The sequence below is a fragment of the Stegastes partitus genome, unplaced genomic scaffold (genome assembly GCF_000690725.1).
Source record: "Stegastes partitus isolate 25-593 unplaced genomic scaffold, Stegastes_partitus-1.0.2 Scaffold1095, whole genome shotgun sequence".
NCBI lineage: Eukaryota > Metazoa > Chordata > Actinopteri > Pomacentridae > Stegastes > Stegastes partitus.
The window spans coordinates 63,605-88,851 of record NW_007578826.1 but is presented as its reverse complement, the minus strand read 5'-3'; the positions used below and the strand labels follow the sequence as shown (position 1 = coordinate 88,851).

Genomic DNA, 25,247 nt, shown 5'->3' with positions numbered 1-25,247 from the left:
CCCCCAAGATATAAAATTTTATTGGTTTGTAACGTATGTTATAGTGCTTATCTTTCTGATTTAATATAAACAATAAAACTCTATACTGTGTATGAAGCCTGTGGTGTTTGTTGCTGCCAGCAGGTGGCAGCAGTGTGGAGGAGTTCACAGCTACACAAACAACACAACCCTGTTTGGAAACACGATAAACACACTGACAAATCACTTCCAAACAAAGCCAGTGTTTTAATGCTTCATTTAGTTTTTAGTGGCTTCATTTTTTAAACAGACCATCAGTTTAGGAAGTAACTTGGAGCCAGAGGTGATTTTAAACAAATTACCTCAACACATACGATTACCGTTCCCCTTGTGTCATCTGTTGTTTGTTGTTTGTCCGTCTGCTGCCAACGCTCTGTCTCAATCAAGCTGCTTCAACTTTTTAAAATGTAGATAATTTATTGTTCAAGATGCTTTTGTGCCCAGATTTGAGGGACAATGCAGAACAAACACAGTGAAGCAGACATTTTTTGTTTATTGACACAACAGTATCTCCAACAGTGAAGTGTTTTTGGTCATCAGAAGATCAACTAGACGTCTTATGGGTGTTCAACAAAGCTTTCAGCATGAGTGAATAAAGCCTTGGAGTTCATAAATTCATTGAAAATAATTAATTGAACAGTAAAAAGATGCCACATGCACATTTAAAGAGGCTACTTACCCAAACTGAGGATGCAAAAGAGGACAGAGGAGCAAATCCAGCCAGCTTGTGGGTTGCATTTTGAATAAAGAATTTGATCTACAGGAATGTGCAGCAATACAGAACGCCTGATGCTTGAATTTTGGTTTCCTTTACATGAATAAAGGTTCAAAATTCAAAGTGTTTAATGTCACAGTAAGGAAACATGTTTCCCTGTGCTGTGAAATTCTTTCTTTGCTATCCACAACTAATGCCAAACGATATAAATCTACGAATAAAATAGACAAATAAAGGCAACGGACTGTCCAAAATGAGGAGTAGTGCAACATCAGCTGTATGTACAAAAATATAAAAAAATTTCAGCATAAAATTGTGCAAAAAAACGGCAGTAATTGTTGCTTAAAATTCACCTGAAAACAGGAAATTAATTGTGGAATGATCAAAATGTGCGTACCTTAATGTGTCCTCAACCTGCTCCCAGGTCTTTTGGGTGTAGTTCATGTAAACGTCCCTAAACAGCAACGATTCAGAGAATTATCTGGACTGTTTGTAGAATAAGCCTGACTCTATAAAACCTATTTCTGTACTTTCTCTTCCAGCTGTGTGCAGCTCACCAAAGGTCACCGTGAAGTCCCTTCAGGTGAGACTGATGGCCGTAATAATCTGTGTTTATTTGCTAAATTGAAGTCAGATGGGAACAATTTGAGGGTCCTTTCATTCCGTCCTCCAGCTGGAAACGGCCACCAGCCGTGACATGGAGTCTAAACGTGAGCTAAAGCTGCTCTGAAGGTTCATCATCTGATTTACACAAACTCAGTTTAGCTTTAGTTAATTCACCACCGCATTCCTTCTTTGTGTTTCCTCGGGCAGCTGCAGTGAGATGAAAGTAAGAAAAGGAGGAGATTTAGTCCAAAAGAAGGCCGTAAATTCAACTAAGAGTCTCTTGATTTGTTTAACTGAGCTGCTGAAGCTTCACATTAGCTCGACTCGAGAACAGTTTTACTTTGAACAAAATAGATTTTGTGCCCCATTGCTTACACTGAAAGTAAAAATGGTTATCTTTGCAGCCTGTGTAGACAAAACAGAAACTTTCAGGACTGAAAAGTGAAAATGATATCAATGTCTCAAAACCTGCAGTTCCTCAAATGTCCACTAGAGGCTGGTTGAAAAAATGAGTCCCTCCTCATAGACCTCCATGTTAAAATGCTCAGACTTCATAGCAGAAATAAACACGTTTACAGAATGAAACCGAAACAGTTTTGGTCTCTGTACACTAAAAAAAAAAAAAGAACAGTTTGATCAGCCTCAACTGGTCACATTAAGTTTATCCAGATTAGGTTAGTAGGTAACGTTAATGCAACCTTTTTTTAAATTCAATGTACTTCATTCATTTGATTCCTCTCAAATGAGCATTTTTGTGACTTCATTTAAAGGAAAGTCAACTTGTGGTGTCCAAATTTGCTGACTTAGTTATTCAGTTTACCCAAAATGAAAAAGGGTAAAACTTTATCTTGTCTTTGGAAATTAGACAAAAATTGTGGTTAAGTTGAAACCAAAACAACAAAGAATGGTGGATGTCATGACACCATAGGAGCAACGCTGAAGGAGCAGTTAAGCTGAATTTAACACATTTTTAAAAAGACAAAGTGTGATTTCAAGTTCATAGAATCGACAAAAGCAAACTGCCTTCAACAAAACAGAAATTTATGCAAAATGTCTCTTTACTTCAACAAAAGCTTAAATTCAGTGAAGCTAATTTCTCCGTCCACAACAAATGCACAAGGGGCGAATATTTATTTAACTCGGTCACTCAGATTGTATTAATATCCCACTGCTCCTCTTTGCTCGTGTCTGGATTAGCCGGGAGTTACGGGTAGATTTATCCAATTGGAGTAGAAATCAGGTCTGGGATCTTAATCGGTGCAGATCATCTGTTAACGTGGAGGTTTACGGATCCAGTCCGAAACCACTGAACTTCTCACAGACTCATCAAAATTGTTCTGATAGAATCCAGCATGTTTGATGTAAACAGTCAAATCTGAGTGGTTAGTTATCATGTTAGCGCTCGATGCTAACGTTAGCCTCAGCGTTTAAAAGTTAAAATCTTAGCTTGTGTTGGCCACGTCTTCCCAAACATCCAGATGTGTCTGACTTTCTGCTTTGGTGCTTTTTAGGTTTTATTACAGCGATTGTGTTGTCGCACCACAGGCTCCGTTTTGTTTCCATCTGTTTCCCCATCAGATCACACAAGGTTCTGCTTCCTTTGGCATAATGTTAATATCCTGCAGTGTGTGATGCACCGTTAGTTCCCAGTGCATGTCTGAGATTAGAGAGAAGAACATCTGTGAGGCTCTCAACCTGATTTCATAATCTAGTAGGATAGTAAACTTCCTGTAGTCTGAGGAGGAGCCGGATGCTGTAAAGATGGTGACAGAGCTTCAAAACTGCTCCTCGTTAAACCTTCAGGTCCCATCACAAAGGATCTATCCATCTTTGGAGACACTCTAGATAGGAGGAACAATTACAGCGACTAAAAACAGCCTCAGTGAATCCACCCCTGACTGTTGTTCACGCGTTTGTTTTCAGTTGTTGAATCTGCAGCAGAGCAGTTGACGTGACACTTGATGCCCAGCAGGCCGAAGCTGCAGTTCGCCAGCAGAGCATCCATAGGAGTTTGAGGGGACAGCATAGTGCGGCAGATGGACAGTGTCAGCTCCTGGAGGTCGGCCAGAGCTGCTCGTATATCAAACACAGTCTGGGAGTGAACTCACAAAACAACAACACACAGAGCAGTGAGTGAACAGATAATCAGAGAGCTGGAGTCGGTCCACCGAGTGAGTCTGGGCAGGTCAGGATGCCAGCGTGAAATTCCTCTGAGGGTGATGTTAGTGTGTGTGTGTGTGTGTGTGTGTGTGTGAGTGTGTGAGAACCATCCAGCTGGTGGGAACATGGAGGTGAACTGAACTGAGCTGCTGCCTCAAAGTCATTAATGAATCCGTTGAGCTGCTGCCAGTAAACTGCTTTTATCGTATTTGACTTGTTGACGTCAGTCGAATTATGACTTTGAGAAATGACATGTTAATACGAAGCTAGCCGGTCACTCCTGAGTTGGGCGACAGATCTTTAAATGGAAAGTAGAGAACATGTAAGTTTATGTTGACTAAAGGTCCTTCTGCAAACTTTCCCAGCTGCATCTCACAGGCTGGCTTCATCGGTGGACGGAGTTTGCTCCTTAAAAAACAAACAAAAATCCTTCGACTGTATTCATGTATTCAGACAGTAAGTGGCCACATACAGTGATTTACAGTGTTTGTCATTCACCCATTCACACACATCGGTGATGGAGAGGCTGATTCAACGTCTCTCCCGTGCACATTTAATATTTTAATTATATAAAACCCCCTTTTTCATATTTGACCATTATTTCCATTCTGTTGTTTTCATTAAAGTGGAAATGATGGAAGTGCAGTGTTTCCATTCAGTCAAAGAGGAGTTATCATGTCTAGAAACATTTAGTCGCAGACCCTCTTACCGAATTTATTAAAATGACGAACATCTCTGATCGAAGCCTCGTCGGCTGGAGGAGAGGATGATGTCAACAAAGTTACACTAACGAGGAGTCACAAAGGCTGAGAGGTCTGCTTTGAAATAGTTTTTCGTTTAGTCTAACAAAGAGTAAGAGTTGTTTGTTTGCTAAACTACATAAAATGAAGACTTCATTTGCAAAAACAAAAACTCAATTTTGTAGATTTTCATAAAACTTTTTTTTTTGTTGTTTCCTTGAGATGATATCAGTCAAACTGAAGTTGAGTGGGTTTGACTCTGTAGAAATGACAACAGTAGAGATAACTTCAGTTTGATTGATATTGTCTCAGGTAGACGATGGTTTTCTGAAGGTTTGTGAAGATGGAGTTATCTGTTTTTGCAAATGAACCCTTCAAAAAAACAGCAAAATCCAGAAAAACCAAAGTCCTTTTTCACTGCTTGACTTTAAAATTACTCTGTTTTGTACTAAAACAGAAAAAAAGTCAGAGGTACTGCTTAGATTAAAGTGTCATTGTTATGCTGACACGTCCAAGCTGGACTGTTAAAGAGATGCTGCTGCTGCCTTCCTCACTGATCAGTCAAGCAGCAGCAGGTGTCTGTTGTCAGTGAAACAACCGTCCCAGTGTTTGGTCAATCAAGTCAATTGATTCTGCAGGTGAGGAGACACTTCTCAGCTTCACATACACTAAAAATGCAGACAACAACTGGATCAATGAAGAAAACTTGAGGAAAAGTTTCTTTAAAGTCTCAAATACGAGTAAAAAGTGCAGCTGCAGGGACTGGGAGGGTTTTTCTCTAATGAAGTCACTGAAGGACGAAAGAATACATCGATATGTTTGCTTACCTTTTTGGCGCAGACATGCATGAATATAGGTTTGAATTTCAGATTTCCTTAAATTTTTTTTTTTAATAAAAGCTTTAAAGTTTCATACACATTTGTTTAAAATGTTAAAATGTGCAGAAAGTTTCAAAGATGAAGATTTAAAGTTTTATAAATTAATTTAAAAGACGTGAAAAGGTGCCACATACACATTTAAAGAGGCTCCTGCTGCAGCAAAACACACAACAGAGGACAGAAGAGTGAATCCTTCCTGAGATATTATTAAATATTTGAAAGTTATAGAGAATATTTTAGATCCTTACTGCTTTATATTCCATTATATTCTAATTTGTTTTCCTTTGCATAAGCGAATTTCAAACAAAAAAATGATGCAGAATGCAAAAAAAAAGCCTTTTACATTCAGAACTTCCTAAATGTGTTTCCTCTACTGTACACAAAGTCTGCACAAACTCTGGAAAGAACAGAGAACCAGCAGAGCTGAAGCTCAAATGAGGCTTGAAGTGGTTCGTATTGTTGGCTGTGTTTTAGTGTGTAACGGTTCACTGACATACTTTATTAATCTGACCACAAATGTTGTTGTTTGATGGAAATATCTGCTGTAACTGTTTTTATTGTTAAACAAAGTTTGTCGCGTCGACCGGCGACTTCAGTTGAAGGTCTGTGTGTTGGATAAACAAGAAATTTACCAAACTCACGTCATGTCCTGATATCCAGACATAAGTGGCTGTTGTGCGTCTCTCATCTCCACATTCCTGCTGTTGGTTTGAACTTTACAGCTTTTCATTCTTGTGCTTTGTGGCGTCGCTGCTGTTAAACGGTGTCCTTGTTCTTTTACTGTTCGCAGTAAGCAGCGTCCTCGGCTTTCACTGCTCTCTCTGGGTTTTTACCGCATGTTTTCTGACGTTTACGTGCCTCGCTGACTCCACTCAGACCCCACACACACACACACACACACAAATAAACACTGTGATCTGACAACATCCCCTACGTTGGCTTTCTTCAAACGGCCGTGATATTGATAGACGAGGAGATGAAAATGCGTTCTGAACACGTTGTCACATTTTCATTTCAAGGCTGATTTCAAAAAAATGTTGGCACAGAATGAAAGTGGAGGAGCAGCAGCAGCCCACGCTTTGCTGAGATGCTCATTCAGTGCAAAAATAAAAGAGTTGCACCAGAAGAGCAGCTTCACGGAGCACAAAGCGTTCAGTGAAGACGTTAATAGTCCGTCACTGTTCTGCCGTGTTCCAGAAGAAAAAAACAATCTGCTTGTTTTTCAGTTTGAGGCCTAAATCCTGCTGCGTCGCAGCTCAGAAACAAATAAAACTTTCACATTTATGTTATTTGAAAACATAAAGATCCACTTAAAGCCACATGTCATGAAACAAAAGCCTTTTCCGATGGCTGCTCTGCTCCAGGGGCCCGAGCAGACAGCAGGGCCCCTCGGCCGGATCCTTTGTTTAACGTAGCTGTTAACATTTCTTGTTGAACAGTCAATCAAATGAACACAAAGATTCTCAAACAAAGCCGGAGACACCGAGAGACAAAAGGCATCAAGCAGCTATAAAGAGACGAGAAATCCAACAAAAAAACAAAAAACAACCATAAAGAGATCCAGAAGGACTGCAAATGCCAACAAAACAACTGCAAACAGGCAAGATGACTGCAAAGAGACACAAAACATCTACAAATAGATGCTAACCAACTACAAAATGACACAACACACATGCAGAAATACAAAAAAAACAACGACAAAGAGATACTAAATGAATGCAAATGCCAACAAAACAACTGCAAAAACATGCAAGATGACTGCCAAGAGGCACAAAACATCTACAAATAGAGACAAAACAACTACATAGAGATGCACAACAGCTTCAAAGAGACACGCGTCCCATCACATGCATGCAAATCAATTATGATGAAGAGAAAAAATTAGACATAAAATACCTCCAGAGACAACAAAGAGACACAAAACAACTTCCAAGAAAAACAAATCAGCTGCAAACACACATAAAACAACTAGAAAGAGACAAAAACAACTGCAATATGACGCAAACCATCTCAAACACATGCAAAGCAGCTACAGACACAAAACGACTACAAAGACGTATCAATGAGCCTAGAGAGAGACATGACAACAACAGAGAGATGCAAAATAACAAACAAAGAAGCAAAACCATGAAGAAGAAACACAAAATTACCACAAAGATACATGAAGTAACAGCAGTGACACATAAAATAACCACAGAGACAAAAAAACGCCACTAAGAGACCCAAGATCAGCTCAAAAGCACGAAATGACCACAAAGAAAAACCAAACAACTACAAAGAAACACGAAATGACTGAAAATAGACAAAAGAACAACAACAGAGACACAAATGACTTTAAATAGAGCGAAAAAGAAAAAGATCAAGTGACACAAAAGCAGAAATAAAAACTAACCTATAAAGGATTCAAAATGGCTTTAAACACATAAAACAACCAAATCAAGATGTCAAACGACTCATAAATGACTATAAATAGACACATAACGCCCCAAGAGGAGGAAAATGTCCAAGGGACACACAATAAAACACAAAGAGACATAAAACAACCAAAACAAGACGCCAAATGACTGATAAGAGTTAAAAAATGACTGTAAAGAGACACAACAACCACTAAAAGAAGCTAGAAGACCACAAAAACACAATAAAACAACCAAAATAAGTCCAAATGTCAAATGTCATGATGTCAAAAGACCACAAAAATAGACACAACAACAACTGAGAGAAGCAAAATGATGACAGAGATATAAAACAACCAGAACAAGACGCCAAAGCAACCACTAAGAGACACAAAATGACCACAAACAGACAGAAGAACGACAAAAGGACGCCAAATGACTGCCAAGAGATCAAACATGATTATAAAGAGAGACACAACGACCACTAAGAGAAGCAAAATTAACATGAAAAGATGCTAAAAAATAAAATTAAGACATAAAATGACCACAAATACAGACTAAACAACCACTAAGAGAAGCAAAATGACCACAAAGAGACATGAAACAACCACAACAAGACACCAAATGACCAAATACGGACAAAATAACCTGTAAGAGAAACAAAATGACCACAAACAGACATAAAACAACCACAACAAGACACCAAATGACTGCTAAGAGATCGAAAATGATTATAAATAGAGACACAACAACCACTAAGAGAAGCTAAAAGACCACAAAAACACAATAAAACACCAAAATAAGACGTCAAATGACCAAATACAGACAAAATAACCCGTAAGAGTAACAAAATGACCACAAAAACATCATTAAATCAACCAAAATGAGTCCAAATGTCAAAAGTCTTAATGTTAAAAGACCACAAGAACAGACACGACAGCCACTAATAGACATAAATGATCACAAAGAGACATGAAACAACCACAACAAGACGCCAAAACAACCACAAAGAGACACAAAATGACCACAAACAGACACAGAACAACCACAAAAAGACACCAAATGACTGCAAAGAGATCAAACATGACTGTAAAGAGAGACGCAACAACCACTCAGAGAAGCTGAAAGACCACAAAAACACAACAGAACACCAAAATAAGACGTCAAATGACCAACGAGGGACAAAATAACTAATAAGAGAAACAAAATGACCACAAAAGTATAATTCAATCAACCAGAATGAGTCCAAATGTCAAAAGACCACAAGAACAGAAAAAACAACCACTAATAGACGTAAATGATCACAAAGAGACATGAAGCAACCACAACAAGACACAAAAACAACCACTAAGAGAAGCTAAAAGACCACAAAAACACAATAGAACACCAAAGTAAGACGTCAAATGACCAACGAGGGACAAAATCACCAGTAAGAGAAGCAAAATGACCACAAAGAAACGTAGAACAACCACAACAAGACACCAAATGACTGCTAAGAGATCAAACATGACTATAAAGAGACACAACAACCACTAAGAGAAGATAAAAGACCATGAAAACATATTAAATCAACTAAAATGAGTCCAAATGTCTTGATGTCAGACGACCACAGGAACAGACATGACAGCCACTGAGAGCAGAACCACGACCTCTGACCGACACCGAGCTTCAACAAGAACAGCTATTTGACAGATGACTAGTATAAGAACATCTGATCGCGGTTCGTGTATTTTTAGCGCAGCCACACCTCCGGCGTTGTGTGCTGCGCCTGAAATAAACTAATCCCACAACAGGAGCCGGATCGGAGCCGCGCGGGCTCAAATAAACCTGGTTCCTGGAAGAAGGGCCGTCTGATCTGGATGTGGTTCGCGCTGCTTTTGTTTACATGCCTTCGTGTTATTCTCAGGCCACAAGCTGGAGCCACACTGGTGGAACATCTGACTGCAATAAGAGGCCGCTTTGTTTACTGTGTGTTTGTGATTTTCATTCCACAAACGTGAAGTTGTTCTACACACACAGACCTATGGATGTTTGTGTTGAGGCGCTGAGGACAGAAACCCGACGAGCATCTGTGCAGCTTCAGCCTCAGATTGTGTTTATCGGCGTGTGATTTATCAGCCTCTGAGCATCACCGGACTCTCAGATTAAACCGGACAGAGGAGGAGGAGGCAGCAGATGTTTCTCATCCAGACACCGTGTTTATTCCCACACTGACCGCCGACACACCGCTGTGGGTTTTACGCTGAAAAGCCTCACAGGTCCTCAAATACTCGTCATTTCAGTTTTCATATGTGTATGAAGCTGTCCATGGCTCATTGATATTCAACATGAAACGTTCAACTCCTGCTTTGATTGCAGCTGACTGGAGTTCATATGAACCAGAGATGTGCTGCATGTTGTTGTGTAGATGTTGTCATTGATTAGCTTGTTGACTGGAGTTCATTGATTTTGTGCCAAAAACTGATTATAGTTCCGTTTCCATCTGTTTTTATCTGCTCAAACAAACACAACATGCAAATACCCTGAATTTTACATCTGTCCTGATTGCAAAAGTTTGTCTCTGTGAAGCTTCAATGCTTAAATAATGTCAGCAAAGAGTTTGTTTTCGTAGTTTATGATGTATTTGGGTGTGAAATTTATGTTTATAGACAACATGATGTTTCTGGCATATCTAATGTCATTGTTTATGTGTAGAAACTAATTAACATGATTTAAAGATGGATTTTATGTATAAATTAAAGAAAATATCCCATTTTGTAAATTATTCTATTGGACATAATCTTAAAAAACAAATTGGCATGAACCAAATTAAGTCATTCTAGTGTGTTCAGAACATTTCGGTCACTGTGTAGAAGCTGCAGTCAGTTCTTGGCATCTGGAAAACTGCATTAGGTGGAACTTTGAAGCTATTTTAACTGGTAAAACCAGCAGGGTATGACTACAACTATAAAGTGACGCAACATTAATGCAAAAGGGTAAAAAATGAGACACCGAAAACAGACAAAATGCTGATCAAGACACATAAAACATCACAAACAAGACAACAAACAGCTACAACTGACATGATTTTACATCTACATTCATTTTTTCATGACATTCTTAGACTTTTGTGGATCAAACAGAAACTATATTCTACACTAAGCAATGCAGACCTCTTTATTCCGATCACACGCTCCGGTACTGAGCTGGTTTTGCACAGCGTCCTGCTTTATTCATGTCTGGAGCAGCATGGGACTGTTTGGTTTCTGTGCATAAACGCTGGCTGCAGATGTGGAGCCGGCTTTACAGTATTCAAACAGTGCAGTAAATTCAGTGGCTGGTATTTACTGGAGGTTTTAAGTGGCTTTCTGTGCGTGTTATTCCCTCCTATGGGGACAGCGGTTGGTAAATGATTGTGGTGGTAATGAATAGTTCTTATTACTGTTTGATGAACTGGGACAAACATGGCTGATGGGAAGCTGGTTGCAAACTCAGTGTCGGGGAGGCAACGGGCACCGGAAACAAAAAGTTAAAAATTAAGAAAAAGGGTGAAACTCTAAATAATAATGTTTATAAATGACAATAGTTGTCAAAATAATGTGAAATATATCTTTGAAATAGTATTTCTTCAGCTGATTTAACGATGGTAAAGTCATAATTTTAGCGCCACACGAAGTTTAAAAAAACTAAAAAACTAAAAACTAATCACTATTTGTAAAATGACAGATTTTTGATTTGGACATTGTTTACAGTTTTTGTAAATTAATACATTTTACTAGATATTATCTGTAATTTAACAACAACAAAAATAGAATGTCTGTTAAAAAAGCAGTTTTAAAATTATTTCCCATTATTTAATTCTTAATATACACAATTTTTCTTTAAAATGCTGCTAAATACCTGAAAAATAACATTTACTCATTTAAATACAGTTAAAAATGGTATAATTTTAAAGTCACATGTTATAAATGAACAAAATTATTTTGTGAAAATACAGATGTTTGATGTGAATGTTAGTTGCAGCTTGAGCCTTTTTTTTAAAAAAAAGGTTTAGCGCAGAAATTATTACTTTTCTGTGATTTTACATGATATTATCTTTAATTCAAAACAGGAAAACCTGGTAATGTTACAGTTTAAAAACTATCTACAATTTTAAATTCTTTAATATACTTTTTTTTTTAAATGGCAAAGCAAAGCAAATATCTGTAAAATGACAATATTTATGCTGATTTGAATGCAGTAAAAAGCAGTTCTTTTATGTTCAACTTTTGTAAACAAACAAACAAACAAAATTATCATTTATAAAATACAGATTTTGGATGTGAATATTTCTGACATTTTTTTATTTTTGTCGTCATCATGTAAACAACATTTTTACTAAATATTAGCATCATTTACTTCATTTATTACATATTTACGTCATTTTTCCCCCCGAGTAACAGCAAATTTCTCTATATAGTAGCAGACTTAAAGCTTTTTTTGTTTGTTTGTTTTTAAAGTGGTCAGATGTTGTTAATAAAAAAATTACCACCAGCATTAGTTTAAAAATAACAAAAATGAAAAAATGCAGATTTATTTGACATATGTACAGTTTTTTTTAATAGTGTGTTTTAGGGCTACCAAGCTGGTCTTTTTCTCTGTGCTTTTTCAGGCTATGATCTAAACATTCAACATCACTGTAAAAATCTGTCACATAACAACGAGAAGGAAAATTAAAGTAAAAACTGCTTTTTTTTTCTCTCTCTCTACAGTTTAGCTGCTGAACCTTTAAACCAGGGTTCTACGGACTCTTTACCTCTTTTCCTGCCGGCAGTAAATCACGCTTGTTGATCTCTTTGTTCCACCTCCTTTATTTATGAACTTTATGAACCTCATACATCAAACCAGAATCCTGCTGCAGCCATTAAGGCAGCGCCACACTCAGAACATGTCATAACATCACATCCACCCAATGTGCTGCCCAGGTGACGGACGACAGCCTCACATGAAAGCTGGAAGTGCCTGCAGGGTTTCAGAATAAAAGGCTTCATGTCATCCAGCGGCCACATACACCTCCACTTTACTTCAAATACCACCCGGGACGCAGGCAGCGAGTCAGCCACTCGGCTTCACGTGCAGGGAGAACGCTCGCCCTCTATTTCATTCCCTGCTCTTCTTTTATCTTTCTCTGGCATCTGGATTAGAATAAAGTGAATTCAATCAATCTCCTCTGCAGAGTCTCTGTTTATTCTTTCATCAGCTCATTTATTTGCTGTGGAAGCATCCACACGCTCGTCTGTTGCCTTAACTCACAAACACGCCACTTCAGACTGAAGCCTGCGCTGCCCGGACCTGCGTGTTGTCTTGTTTTAGCCTGCTGGGTAAACATGCAAAGAGAGCACACGCTGCACTTCTGGCTAAATATTAGCTTTGTGGCATCTGTAGCTGGATTTGCATCGAAAACACAGCAACACAGTGTCAAGATGCATGAGCGGTTTGATGACAGAAATACTGGAAATGAGCACAAATGAGGAATTTGTGCAGCTTATATGCAGCAAAGAGACAAAAATAAAATCCTCGTGGACAGAAATTAAAACTTTAGATGCTGCTGGGGTTCATCATTAATATGTAAAGAGGAAAAAACTACATGCAGAACGTATAATTCTGTGCTAATATTTGTCTCTTTATGTCAAACAATTAGAATTTGTTAAAGTCAAAGTGTGTCCACAGTGTGATGCTACAAGTATTCAGATCCTTTGCTGAAGTAAAAGCACCAAAACAGCAAAATCTAATTAAAGCATCGCAGTAAAAGTCCCGGTTTGGTCGCTGTGACTGTTATATTATGATATTCGACATCATTAGATTGTCAACAGTGAAGCATCAGCAGCTTGTTGTAGCTGCTGCAGTTTGAACTACTTTACATCCAGTTTTATATTCAGAAGATAAATCTGATTAATGGGAGCAGAGAGAAGAAAAGAAGGTCAGCTTCTGATACACAAATCTGTTTTCAGTTTTTCTCTAATCTTTGATATCTCTGCTGAGACGTCGGATCATCTGAAGGTGTTTTGAAACAGAGCCATGTGAGAATCTTCATGGAGTGTGAACGTCTGATCCGGCTGCTCTGGAAGAAGCACAACGGTTTAGATTTAATCTCTAACGATGCGTTGTGTTTTGAAAGCTTGTCATATCGTGTCAAATCTACACCCTGGAAGAGCTGTCAGATAAACTCAGGAGGTTTCATATTTCCCTCTGAGATGGAGTGGCAGGAGAAAGTATACATAAAACGCTATTACCTCAAAATTACATTTAAACACAGTGTTTACCGTCACTAAATGCTGTTTTCCTCCTCGGCTGCTCGGTGATTTCTTGCACATTGTGTTCTGTGCTGTTTGTTTGGATCAGGTTTGTTTCTGTTTTGCAGTTTGTGGCACAAAATAAAGTATTTTTATTCCTAAAAAGCTCTGAGAGACGATGGAAAAGCATTCTAGGTAGAAATGAATGACTCAATGGGAAGGTGCAGAGAGTGTCAGGTTAAATAAAAAAGTACACATTTATATTAAAGTTTGCAGCAGCTACGCTCTTTAACGATGTGGTAATTATTATTATCATGAAACATGTTTAGCTGAAGCTCTGCATCGACGCTCATCAGTGTAAATGACAGATTACATCATTATTTTTACCTTTAAAGCTTCACATCAGGACCAGAAAAGGTAAGACACAATTTTAAGTTTAAATTTCAAACTACAGAGAAAAAAAATCAAAGTTTTTTTTTGTAAAGAAACGTTTGATTTGTTGTAACCAACAGCAGCTTTAAAGTTTGTTTTAAAGGTTAAGTGAGCGACGATGAAACTTTGTAATGTTGTAAGTTACTGAAGTTCCACTGATGCAATGTTCTAATGATTGTGTGTTAAATTAATTATATTTTCCTTTTTTTTTTAGAAAATGAGGAACCTTCAACAACTGCATCATTTTATCTGAGAAGGTAAATCTGTGAGTTTGTTCTCAGTTTGTTCTCAAGAAAATCTTCTCTTGTCCAGTGCTGCAGTCCACAGACACAGGTCTGGACTTTAATTCATAATCATTCTTACATTATAAACTGAATTGCAATTTTGAAAAGACTTTAATTCATTCATCTCATTGGTGACGAGCATCAACACATATAGTCATCTGTTGTTGTTGTTTTTTTTAACTTTCAGATATTAAGAACATTTTCTCTCAACAGAACAATTTTGTTCTGAACAAGTCTGAAACCAAAGTGACTTGTGATTACAATAGTGGTGGTTGTGTGGAGATTTCTACTTGGCAGCTCAGTGTTTTGTTTTTCCAGAATAATTTGGAGGTTTGCTGATCGATGCTCTTAATCGGTTCTGACGAGAACGTGTTTTCAATCAACTGAAAACAAAACAAAGATACAAGAACAGATGATTCTTATGAAACATCACCAAACAGCACAGACGGTGTGTTTTCAATGAGTTTAGTGTTGCTGAGACACATCTACGCTATTAAACAGAGTCATTAAATGAGTTTATCGTTGATGCTGCACATTTAAAGAAGTCTCTGAACAGAAGACACAGAAGAGGAGATGAAGTGAATCATGCTGACAGGAGATGTGCTGACTCAGCAGGAAAATATGAAGTGATGTGCAGGAGGATAAATATTTGAAAGAAATACGAAAAGGCTGAGAGCATCGCTGCATTAGATTACAATATATTTTTAATTATTTGTATTTTCCTTTAGGTTACAGGCATAAAGACATGGCGTGATTTTTATATATTTTATTTTATTGTGTTGTATTTATACATTTTTTTTTTATTATCCTTTATTTAATGTATGGTATAAAGGTGAGAGAGACATGTCTTTTTGGTTCCTCTGTATGTTCTGGACATACAGAGAAATAAACAATAAAAATCTTCTGTTCTATTTTATTTGACTGTAAATTGATGCAGAAAGAGGAACAAATCTGTGCATAAAAACTCACCAGAATGTGCAAAAAAAAGGCATTTAGTGCTCATTCTTTGCTTGTGGAGGACAACCAGACATGTGTTATACTCATTTTTAATGTTTGCATTTGTGAAAACTGACATTGCATTGACACATCCTTAAAGGTAGAAAAACACATGAATGTATATGAAGCAAGGTGATGTAAAAATGGTGCAAATTCAAGTAGAGTTTGTCACTGCGTCTGCTTTGTGAGTCTAGTTTTGAATTTCTGTGCAAAAAAGAACAAAAACAATCAGATTTTGCCAGTGGAGACACTTTTTTAATGCAAATAATATTAAAAATCTGGTCTGTTTCTGTCAGATGTAAAGGTTTAGCCGCCCTTCTTGCAGATTAACGCGGCTCTAACCTCCTGGCTGCAGCTGCATCGAGGCTGCATGTAACATACATGACTTTTCACACCAGCAGCAGCAGCAGCCTCCCATCAGAGCTGCAGCGTGAAGCCCAGTCAACTTCTTCCATCCACACTGGCACGCTGCCAAGCCCAGTAAAAAAACCTGAAAGAGAAGGCTGGGGGGAGGCTGGATGGATGGATGGAGGGCGTAGAGCTCCAAATCCTCCCCTCCACCTCCTGCCCTCCTCACTAATGTCTTTGAGGAGCCTTAAAGTGCCTCTGAAGCCTCTTATTACAGAGCTGAAGGCTGCCAGCAGCTCACACGGAGAAAGAGAGAGCGTCCGCGCACAAATGTGATGATTACTGTAAACACTCGGCTATCTGTCTCTCAGTAAACCAGGCGAGCTCTAAACACAGAGGTGTAATGATGGGGGAGCTGTGGGGAGGGCGGAGGGAAGCCTCTGCACAAGCCGGGACAAGCAGCGAGACCTGGGAGCACTTAGCTAATCATTATATCCACTCAGGCAGCGAGGACGAAAACATTTCTATAAAACCTGACACTGATCGGAAACTACAGGAGAACGACGGCTTTAAAAGATCCACTTTTTGTTCCCAACATATTTCATCTGATGCTCCGTCAGACAGTTCAACAACTCCTTCATCAACAACATCTCTGAGTCTAATAAGTGAATCAAATGGGCCCAAATTCAATGAACTCAGAGGAGTCTGCAGCTGTAACACAACTTTCTACATCACCAAAACTGATCATTCAAGTAGCTGTGTGTATAGTTTTGACCCAGAAGATTTTGTCATATCTTCAGAAGACCTGTGAAAGATCTATGAAAGAAGAGTTGTTGTTTTTGTGACAAAGATGCATCGCCATAGGAGTCACTGGAAACTCAAGACTGCCATGATATATATGATCTCTACAAGTCTACTTAAACGTGTGTTCATGACTGTATATAAAACAACACTTAACTAAAAGTGGATAAAACAGCTCCCAGAAAGTACAGATGAACATTTGGAAACACATGTTCAAATGTGTCCATGTGAACTCATTATAAATTGGATCTTATTTAACACTTCATTATATAAAAAGTGGATGTGTTTAGTTCACTTTGGTCCAAACTGTTCATTAGTTTTTGCATATTTTAACATCTGTCCTTCCTATTTATCCCGTCTGTGTTTACAAATGTTTATCGATACTCTCAAAGGAGCTATTTTATCCAGTTTAGCAACAATTTCAACTGTTAGATATTTTTATTCAAGTCACTGTTTTACATATTTATGAAGACATGTTTAAGTAGACTTGTGAAGATCATGTATATCATGGCAGTCTTGAGTCTCCAGTGACTCCTATCAGTCTTAATATTTTCTGATGGTGATGCATCTTTGTCAAAAAAACAAAAAACTTTCATAGATTTTTTACAGGTCTTCTGAAAATATGACTAAATCTGCTGTATCAAAAATATACATACAGCTACTTGAATTATTCATTTTGGTGATGTAGAAAGTTGTGTTAATCAAATGTTCTTAGCAGCTTGGCCTATTAACTCACAAGCAATTACATTTGATTACAGCTGCTGACGCCTCTGAATTAATATAATTGGGGCAATTCGATCCACTTATTAGACTCACTACAGTCTGAGGAGCTCTGCAAAGATCTGAAAACGCAACTCATTGACGTGAACAAGTCAGGAAAGTCACTTGGAGCCATTTCAAAGATGCTTTGGATCCCAAATCATCTCTTTACACTTATATTTCCATGGTCCGATCAACCTGGAGTCAGAACTAACTAAAGATGTTGTTTTTGTCAGTGGACTCTGGTGCCTTTGAATCGGCTCTCTGATGGTAAACTGTCCCCCCTCCACTCCCTCAGATTTACACCCAGTAAGAATTTAATCTATGTACCGCCACAAACCAATAGTCGTCAACCCAAACTCTCTATAGCTCCGCCCCCTCACTGCTTCCAGGTGAACCATTTAGAATGAGCACCTTCCTCTCAGTCCACCAGGTTCATCTACCTTCTAGAGCTGCTGTTGCTAATGTCTCTAAAATGTCTCTAAAAACTCACTAAATGCTCTGCTGTTGGCTGCAAGAGTGAACACAAGAGTCTTCATGCACTCCCAGCATCTGAAGACCTGAACACCCAGTGGATTGCTTTGATGGAAAATCCTCAGTGTTAAAGCATTGTGGGGCTAATGTGGCTAATGTTAGCATTAGCTTTGATGCTAAGCCCACAGGTCAGAGCTCTGTGGAAAGTTCAAAGCTGAGGAACATTCAGACACGGCGGAAGCTTTAATTTGAAACCAATCAACAAGGACCGGGTGAGTTCTTCTGTTTTCTTGTTGCCTGTTGAGCTTCACTTCAATTTAAACTCAGCTGAAGTTCACATCTGTTAGCTTCTCTGAAGCTCTCTGTGCTCACTTATACTGCTTTTTACAACCAAATTCCCAGTAAAGCTGTTCTCATTTACATACTCCTCTGTTTCTGTTGTCAGGCAGCAGAACCAGTATGAAATAGTGACCCAGTGAGACCACATGTGAACCAGCAGTCCCTTCAGAGCCGTTTCTGAGCTGCAGCTAACATTCTGATTTTACAACCGTAACGTCATCTGACAAACTCACCAAACACATGAGTTTAAAACAATGCCTGTGCTCTGAATTCAAAACCATTTGCATGTAAAATAATCGCTGAGAGAGAAAGTTAGATGCAATAGAAACAGTCATTCACACCTGTTGTGGTAGAACAGAACTAAAACCAGGAGTTAAACAGTCATGGTGACATAAACCGGCAGGATTCTGAGCTGAAGACATGCGAGACTTTGGGTGAATTTGCTGAAAAGTGGGGACAATGTGGGACCTTTAAGTCCTGCAGCAAGATCTACTGAAATGAAACTCTATAAAGTTTTTGTTTTGGAAATTAAGTTCATATTGTTCTCATTAAACTGCACTAATAAAGGTCTCCTGCACAGATGACCACTGAAGATAACCAGCTAATCATGCACGACTCTAGTGCTGGAAACAGTCGAACACATTTGGAACTAACTGATGAAACCTGCAGCGATGGAGAAACCTGTGACTTTAGTGGCTCCTAGACAGTGTTCAATAATCGTATTTCCTCTTGAGACTAAAGCTGTTGTCCTCTTTAAACCAAACATGTGTTATTTAGTGAAACATCCAGACTGATGCTGCTGTAGCTTCATGACGCTGCAGGTTCCTGTTGTGTTGGTGCAGCATCACATCCTGTGTACTGAGAAGTGATCTTAATATTTACAGGTACTTTATATACAACTATGTGTGTCACCCTGCACGGTCACTTGAGAAGAAGTTCTGCTTTGACATTCCTGCAGCTCCGTGTGGAGAAACGCTCCTGTTTCTTCTGTTTTGGCTGCGGATGAGAGCTCAAGGTTAGAAAACTGCAGAAGCTCAGATGAACGGTCTCGGCCTCGGCTGAGCACGAAGGCGACTGTGGCAGAGTTCACTGGGAGGCCACGTGGTCGCTTCCCCGCATCGTAGGAAACTGGAGACGGCCTGCATGTTGCTGCTGCCTCGTTCATCACAGGACGCACTTTAACCGTAAAACAAAACCTGCTAAAAAGGGGTGAAGCACGTCAAATATGAAGCGAGACAAAGGAGATGCCCGAAGGGATACAGTTACACTCAGTTACAAAGGAAGAGGGCGTTTTAGATGAAAAAAAGAGTTCGGCTGGTATGGAGTGATTAACACTGAACGATGTCCTGACATGCTGATGAGGTTGGTCTCCCTGAAGCAGGAGGAGGAATCAGAAAGGATGGGAGGAAATGAGGAAAAAGTGAGTAAGGTAGAGTTAAAGGGGAGAGAGGATGACGTGATGACAAAAGAATGGAAAATATAGAAGGTGGATTTGACTCTGATTTATATATTTTTCTACTCTTTATAGTTGTGTAATCATCCTTAATTGCCGAATTTTTTTTGCATTGATAAATAAAGTCTTGAATCTTTTTGACTGGATGCAAAACATCCTCATGTTGTGGCAGCACCTGAACATGCTTCTGTTTTCAGATTATTCAATTATTTTACAGTCATGAACCCAAAAAAATCAAGTAAAATTTAGTGAAGAGTAAAAGAAATAAAACCTTCCCAGATTTAATTAAGTTTAGTTTTGTTCCTGTCATGTTCTCTGCAGCAGTAAATCTATTTGACATCTACGTCTGTATTATGTTAAATCAGGATGCAATGTGCCAGAGTTGTTATAAAATCACTGTAAGCTCTATTAGAAGGTCAAGATGTGTGAGTTTTGGGAACTTCAGAGCATTAAACTAAACGTAGACACAACCTGTTTTAATAAGACTCGTGATGTATTCAAGGATTCAAGGATTCAAGGTTCTTTATTGTCACAGCAGCACACGTTTCCACATGAGATGGCATGAAATTAGCAGGTCCTGGTTGAGAGCTCATAGAAATAAATAAATAAAGATAAGGAATAAATTAAATTGAACAGATACATAGGCATGTGTGCAAAATGCAGTTGTCTGGTTATAAGTGGGCTGTGTGGAGATGCAGTCAGTGATTTTAACATATTGTGATAAATCAATATAAATGTACATTAACAGCATAATATGAGACTTAATTGTGAGACATCTGCACAATCAGATTGTTTTGGATGTTTTGCAAGCACAACCAGTCAAATGAAGATTCAAGATTTTATTTATTAATCCAAAAATTTTGCAATTAATGATTATACAACTATAGAGTTAAAAAAAACAAAAAAACAAAAAACCCTAAAATTACTTTTGCAACTTTTAGTTTGATTTATTTTGTTATCTGGGGGAAGCAGGTGGAACTAGGGATCCAAACATCCACTGGTCAGAAAATATTCCGACTCATGAGTCATTCGTGCTAATTTAAGTGGAAATTTCAACATTCTGAATCTTAATTGTTTTAAGTTTGTCAGTAAATTTCAGAAATATGATCTGGCAGAGGGTTGAACATAACCTTCTGACCCCAAAGGCCACTTTGAAAGGTAAGATTTCTTTGAAAATAGAAAAATAGCACCATTTATCAGAGAAAAAAACCCAGTAAAAACAAAAAAAGGTCAGACTTCCTGATAGTCTGTGAATAAACGTGATTAGGTTAATTTTATCTACTGTGATCTTAGATATAAGGTTTCTTTTCTTTTCCGACAGTGAGTCCTCAGAAATGTTCCTGAGGAAGACTGAAGTGATGGTCGATTTCAAAAAGCTAAAACAGCTCTTTTCTAAATAACTCACTGTCTGGTAAGAAAATAAATCTTATATCCAAAACAAAGTTAAGCTTAAGAATATATCTCATCAAAAAATTTAAATTTACATGTCAAAAATTCAGTACAAATCATTTTCACCAGATTCTGTAAAAGCAACAAATTCTGTGCTCCTCACAGAGCAGAGAGGACACAAGTTTAAAAAAAATAGAGAGACTGAGAGGAAAATAAAACATACTTGAGCTATAAATTGAAAGCAGCATGGTTTAAAAACAGTGTACTTGTTGTAAGTTGTCAACAAGTTGTTGGAACATTCAGCAGGTGAAACATCTTTGTAGGTTTGGTGCAGATGGAAAAGTGAAGAAGTTGCAATAATTTAAATAAATTTAGTCAAAGAGCCATTTTTACCCAACTTTAGTGACACCTGTGGGTGCTAGTAGTACTAACAATAAGAACAACAGTTGACCAAAAAAATTCAACTTTAGTCTTTCACTTTTTAAAAAAAAATGATTTATGGCATTATGCTTGTGTTTTGGGCATTTCTGCGTTTCTTCTACTTCTAGTCATGGTTGTGCTCTTTCTATAGAGGTGCAGGACTTTATATTGCAGGAACAATGAGCTCACAGTGACTAAAAATGAATGAAAAAAAAAAGAGTAAGAAGTGTTCAGAAACTGCTTGGAGTTCAGAAGGTTAAACTGGAGGGTTTATGTGGCACAGATCTGTGCCAGCAGACCACCTGGGCATCCTTTATATAATATAAAACCCCCTAGTCCATGCTGGAGTGTTGTCATGGCTTGAAATTACAATAAATCTAGAAGCAGGTAATGAATTAAAGTAAAAAAAAAAGAGCTTTTAATCAAAATAATGACAACTCACGAGCCTGCAGAACAGCTTCTTATCTTCGGATTTCCACGTGTCTGAGCTCCACTGAAGGGATGAACACTCTTCGTCCAAACCATATGCCCTTATTTTAAGCTTTCACGGTGGCTGCAGAGCTCTGTATATCCAACATTTCCCCCCTATAGATATTCGGCTAAGCTCTGGAGACTGTGAAGGCCACAACACATGTTTCACATCATTTCCAAACCAACACTGGAGCCCTGCAGCTATGGAAGCATCTGTATTTGTTAAGTCTCTATTATTTATTCAGGTTTTTCTTTAATTTAATTTACGCAGCTCAAAAAGTGCCAAATGCAAAATTCTACAGTTTCTGAAGCTAAAGGCATAACTGGTTATTATTGTTTTTAATTCATTTCCTTTAAAATCAAATCGAATTTTTAGTTAGTGTTGTTTTTGCACTGTGTGCTTTTGTTGTTGTTTGTAGCTTCACGTGCTTTTGACTGTGTTCTGTGAAGCACTTTGGGAATAAAAGGTGCTGTAGAGGTGACTTAGTTTTGCTTTTTCAATTTATTTTATTGTATTTATTGTACTTATTACAGCAGGATTATCATAAAATCTTTTTCTTTTGATGTAAACATCTCATGTTTACCAGATTTCTAACATATGCATCCTGTAGAACACTCCTCCTTCTGATCTGTTGGCACAAAACAAACCTCAGTCCTCAAAATGTTCATCCAATTATTCCACCAGTTTGATTGTAAACAGCAGAGAAACCGTCAAGCTGGAGCTGTTCTCACTGTGCAGCACACGTTTGCTTTTGACTGAGACACCTTTCCGTGCCAGTGTGAAGGTGTTTCCACTTAAAGTTGGTGTTGCAGCACAAAGGTGAAGCCTGGAGATCTCTGCGGTGACGCGGTGCGCGCGGAGGAGCTGCTGCGCTCTGATTGGACGAGAGAGGCGCGTTCCCCGCAGGAATGCAGCGCTCAGGTGGAGGGAGAGTCAGAGAGGGAGGGAGAGAGAAGGGGGAGACGCCGACACACCGACACCAGCTCTCAGAACGCCCGCTGGACCAGTGGAGCTGCCGGCGGCCCTGCGCGCTCCTCACCGGTCGGTTCTGACGCACCGTGCGCGCTTTGGACCTGTTTGGATCGAGAGAAAGGTCGAAGGGAAAAAAGAGAGGACGCGGCTTCTGGAGCTACCTGCTGCTACCACAGTGGAGTTACCCGCTCAGGACTGAAGTACAAACCACCTGCGACAGTGTGGATGAATTCATCTGTGGCCTCCAGCTGATGGGAAAAACCTGCTTTGTGCCAAGAAACTCTCCAAGGTGCGTCTTGTTTCCACACTTTACTTGTCCCTAAAAAACAAACCTGCTGTGATGCGTTTTGGGAACTGAGGAACACAGCTGTGTGGAGCCCTGCAGCTGAGAGAGAACACAGTTGATTTAAAACTTTTAAAAAAACAGGAGAAGAGGACGAATAAAAGCTGCAGGACGGAGCTGGATATGGATGGTGTCGTTGGATCGCCGCAGCCTGCAGCTGGGACGCGCTGTGCGTCTGAGCCGCGACGTTTCACATCATGATACGTGATCAAAACTGCACCTGACCGCGAATGTAACAGTACCTGAGGCCAATCCACACGGATCTACTATGTCCTCAGCACAGAGCAGGTAAGCAAAGCGGAGTTTTCTGGCTTGTTTACAGGAGAAGTGACTTTAAAAAGAAGAGTCCAGCTTTGATGGGAGGTGACAAATTCCAGAGGCAGCATGTGGAGGCTGTTTGTGCTCTGATTGAGTTGCATTTTCAGGCAGGAAAATATGTGGTGGCTTTAAATATTTACTTGCTTGTGAGGAACTGCAACGTTTTTCTTTTGCAGTCCAGTGATGGATGGGAGGTGATAAATTCCAGGGACAGTCGAAGTTTTCTCTCCCAGTTTGAAGCCTGTTTGTTCTGCGGTTTGCCTCATTTCAGCAATTGCAGGGAAAATATGTGGTTCTGGACAGTTGTTTTTGATGCATGTTTGCTAGATTCCCCCTTGTTTCGTGCATCATTTGGCTAAGAGAAACCTGACTCAGATGATCCTGGATGTTTTGCTCTGGGGGGCAGAAGTCCTTTCCAGCCTGCTGCGGGCGACTCCCTGCCAGCGGGTGAGGTAATCCTCCTGCCATATCTGTGATATTGCAACTCCTGACTCCACATTCCACACATCCTGCTGCACCACCTTTATCTCCTAAATGTCACCGCCTATAAATACCCGGCTCATATTTGATCTAATCCCATCGCTGCAACAGGGAACACAAACACAGGAGGGGGACTGCACGGCCACTCCAGATCTTCCTAAATCCACGATTACTCTTTAGCTCTGATTTCAAAGTGTGTAGGGTTTTTTTTTGCTTTTTTTACAAGCTGCATTTGATGTAAAGTGTCAGCAGAGACGTGCAGGATGGACCACAGTGTGCAGAGAGATTTGGCTCAGGGCACATTTTCTGTCTCCCCGATAACTCTTTGGAGGAATGTTTGTTTGGGAGCCTCATGAACAGATTTAATCTACTTAACATGGAACACTGAGCATATAGCTTCAAAACGAGGACTCTAATTTGGTGTTACACGCAATGATGTCACTCTCTCCTGCAGGGAGGAATTTCAATCCCTTTTTTTTCTTCTTCCCTGAGCGCTGCAGAAGGACATCAGTGTTCTAAAAAAAAAGTGACCCTTTGTTAACAGCACTGACTGTTTCCTCCACAAAGTTTCCTTTTCTAATAAAAAATTACTTTAGTTTTGCACAGGCCAAAACAAAAGGAAGTGCATTCTTGTCCTTCATCTCTCGCAGATGTACCATCGCAGGTAATCGGCCCCAGATGTGTGTACGCAGCTTCTGATCCGTAATACAGTCAGAATGTAGCTTTTAAGGATTTAAAGTCATGGAAGCACGCTGAGGCTCTCTCAAGGTAAAAATCATTCACCCACGAGTACAAAAACCTCTAATGTCTGTCGGTTTGCCTCTAAATGCTGTCATCGCCTGTAAACTTTGGACCGTATTAGAGAAGAAGTCAACCAAAGACACAAATCAGTGCCGAAGCAGATTCTGAATTCATCATTGTTTTAGCTGGGAGGTCAATACAGCTGCCAAACACATCTGCAACTCATGATTATTGTCAGTGCAGGCTTTAGTTGAGTTTTTTTGGTCTATTAAATGTCAGAAAGTGGTGAAAAATGTTCGCAAATGTCGGATTTTGTTCACAACCTGAAGGTTGATTTGTTTTTTGTCTTATAATAGGAAAGAAATCAGAAAATATTCACATTTAAGGAGCTGGAATCACAGAAATTCTGCATTATTTGATAAAAAAACAACTCAAATGAATTAAATTATCAAAATATTCAGTTAT

At 39.0% G+C, this 25,247-nt stretch overlaps 1 protein-coding gene and 1 long non-coding RNA gene across 2 annotated transcripts in view; one reads left to right on the top strand and one right to left on the bottom strand.

Annotated features, from left to right (window-relative positions):
- The window catches only part of LOC103367861 (uncharacterized), a 25,697-nt gene extending 1,472 nt beyond the window's left edge, over positions 1-24,225 (bottom strand). Inside the window, exons 1-2 of the long non-coding RNA XR_520749.1 lie at positions 24,215-24,225; positions 12,542-12,551 (exon numbers count right to left, since the gene is read on the bottom strand). This is a non-coding gene — a long non-coding RNA (uncharacterized LOC103367861). The remainder of the gene's footprint in view (positions 1-12,541; positions 12,552-24,214) is intronic.
- adamtsl5 (ADAMTS like 5) overlaps positions 23,247-25,247 on the top strand; it is a 58,374-nt gene continuing 56,373 nt past the window's right edge. The window contains exon 1 of the mRNA XM_008296023.1: positions 23,247-23,531. Coding sequence (XP_008294245.1) covers positions 23,512-23,531 — 20 coding nt within the window. The 5' untranslated portion in view covers positions 23,247-23,511. The remainder of the gene's footprint in view (positions 23,532-25,247) is intronic.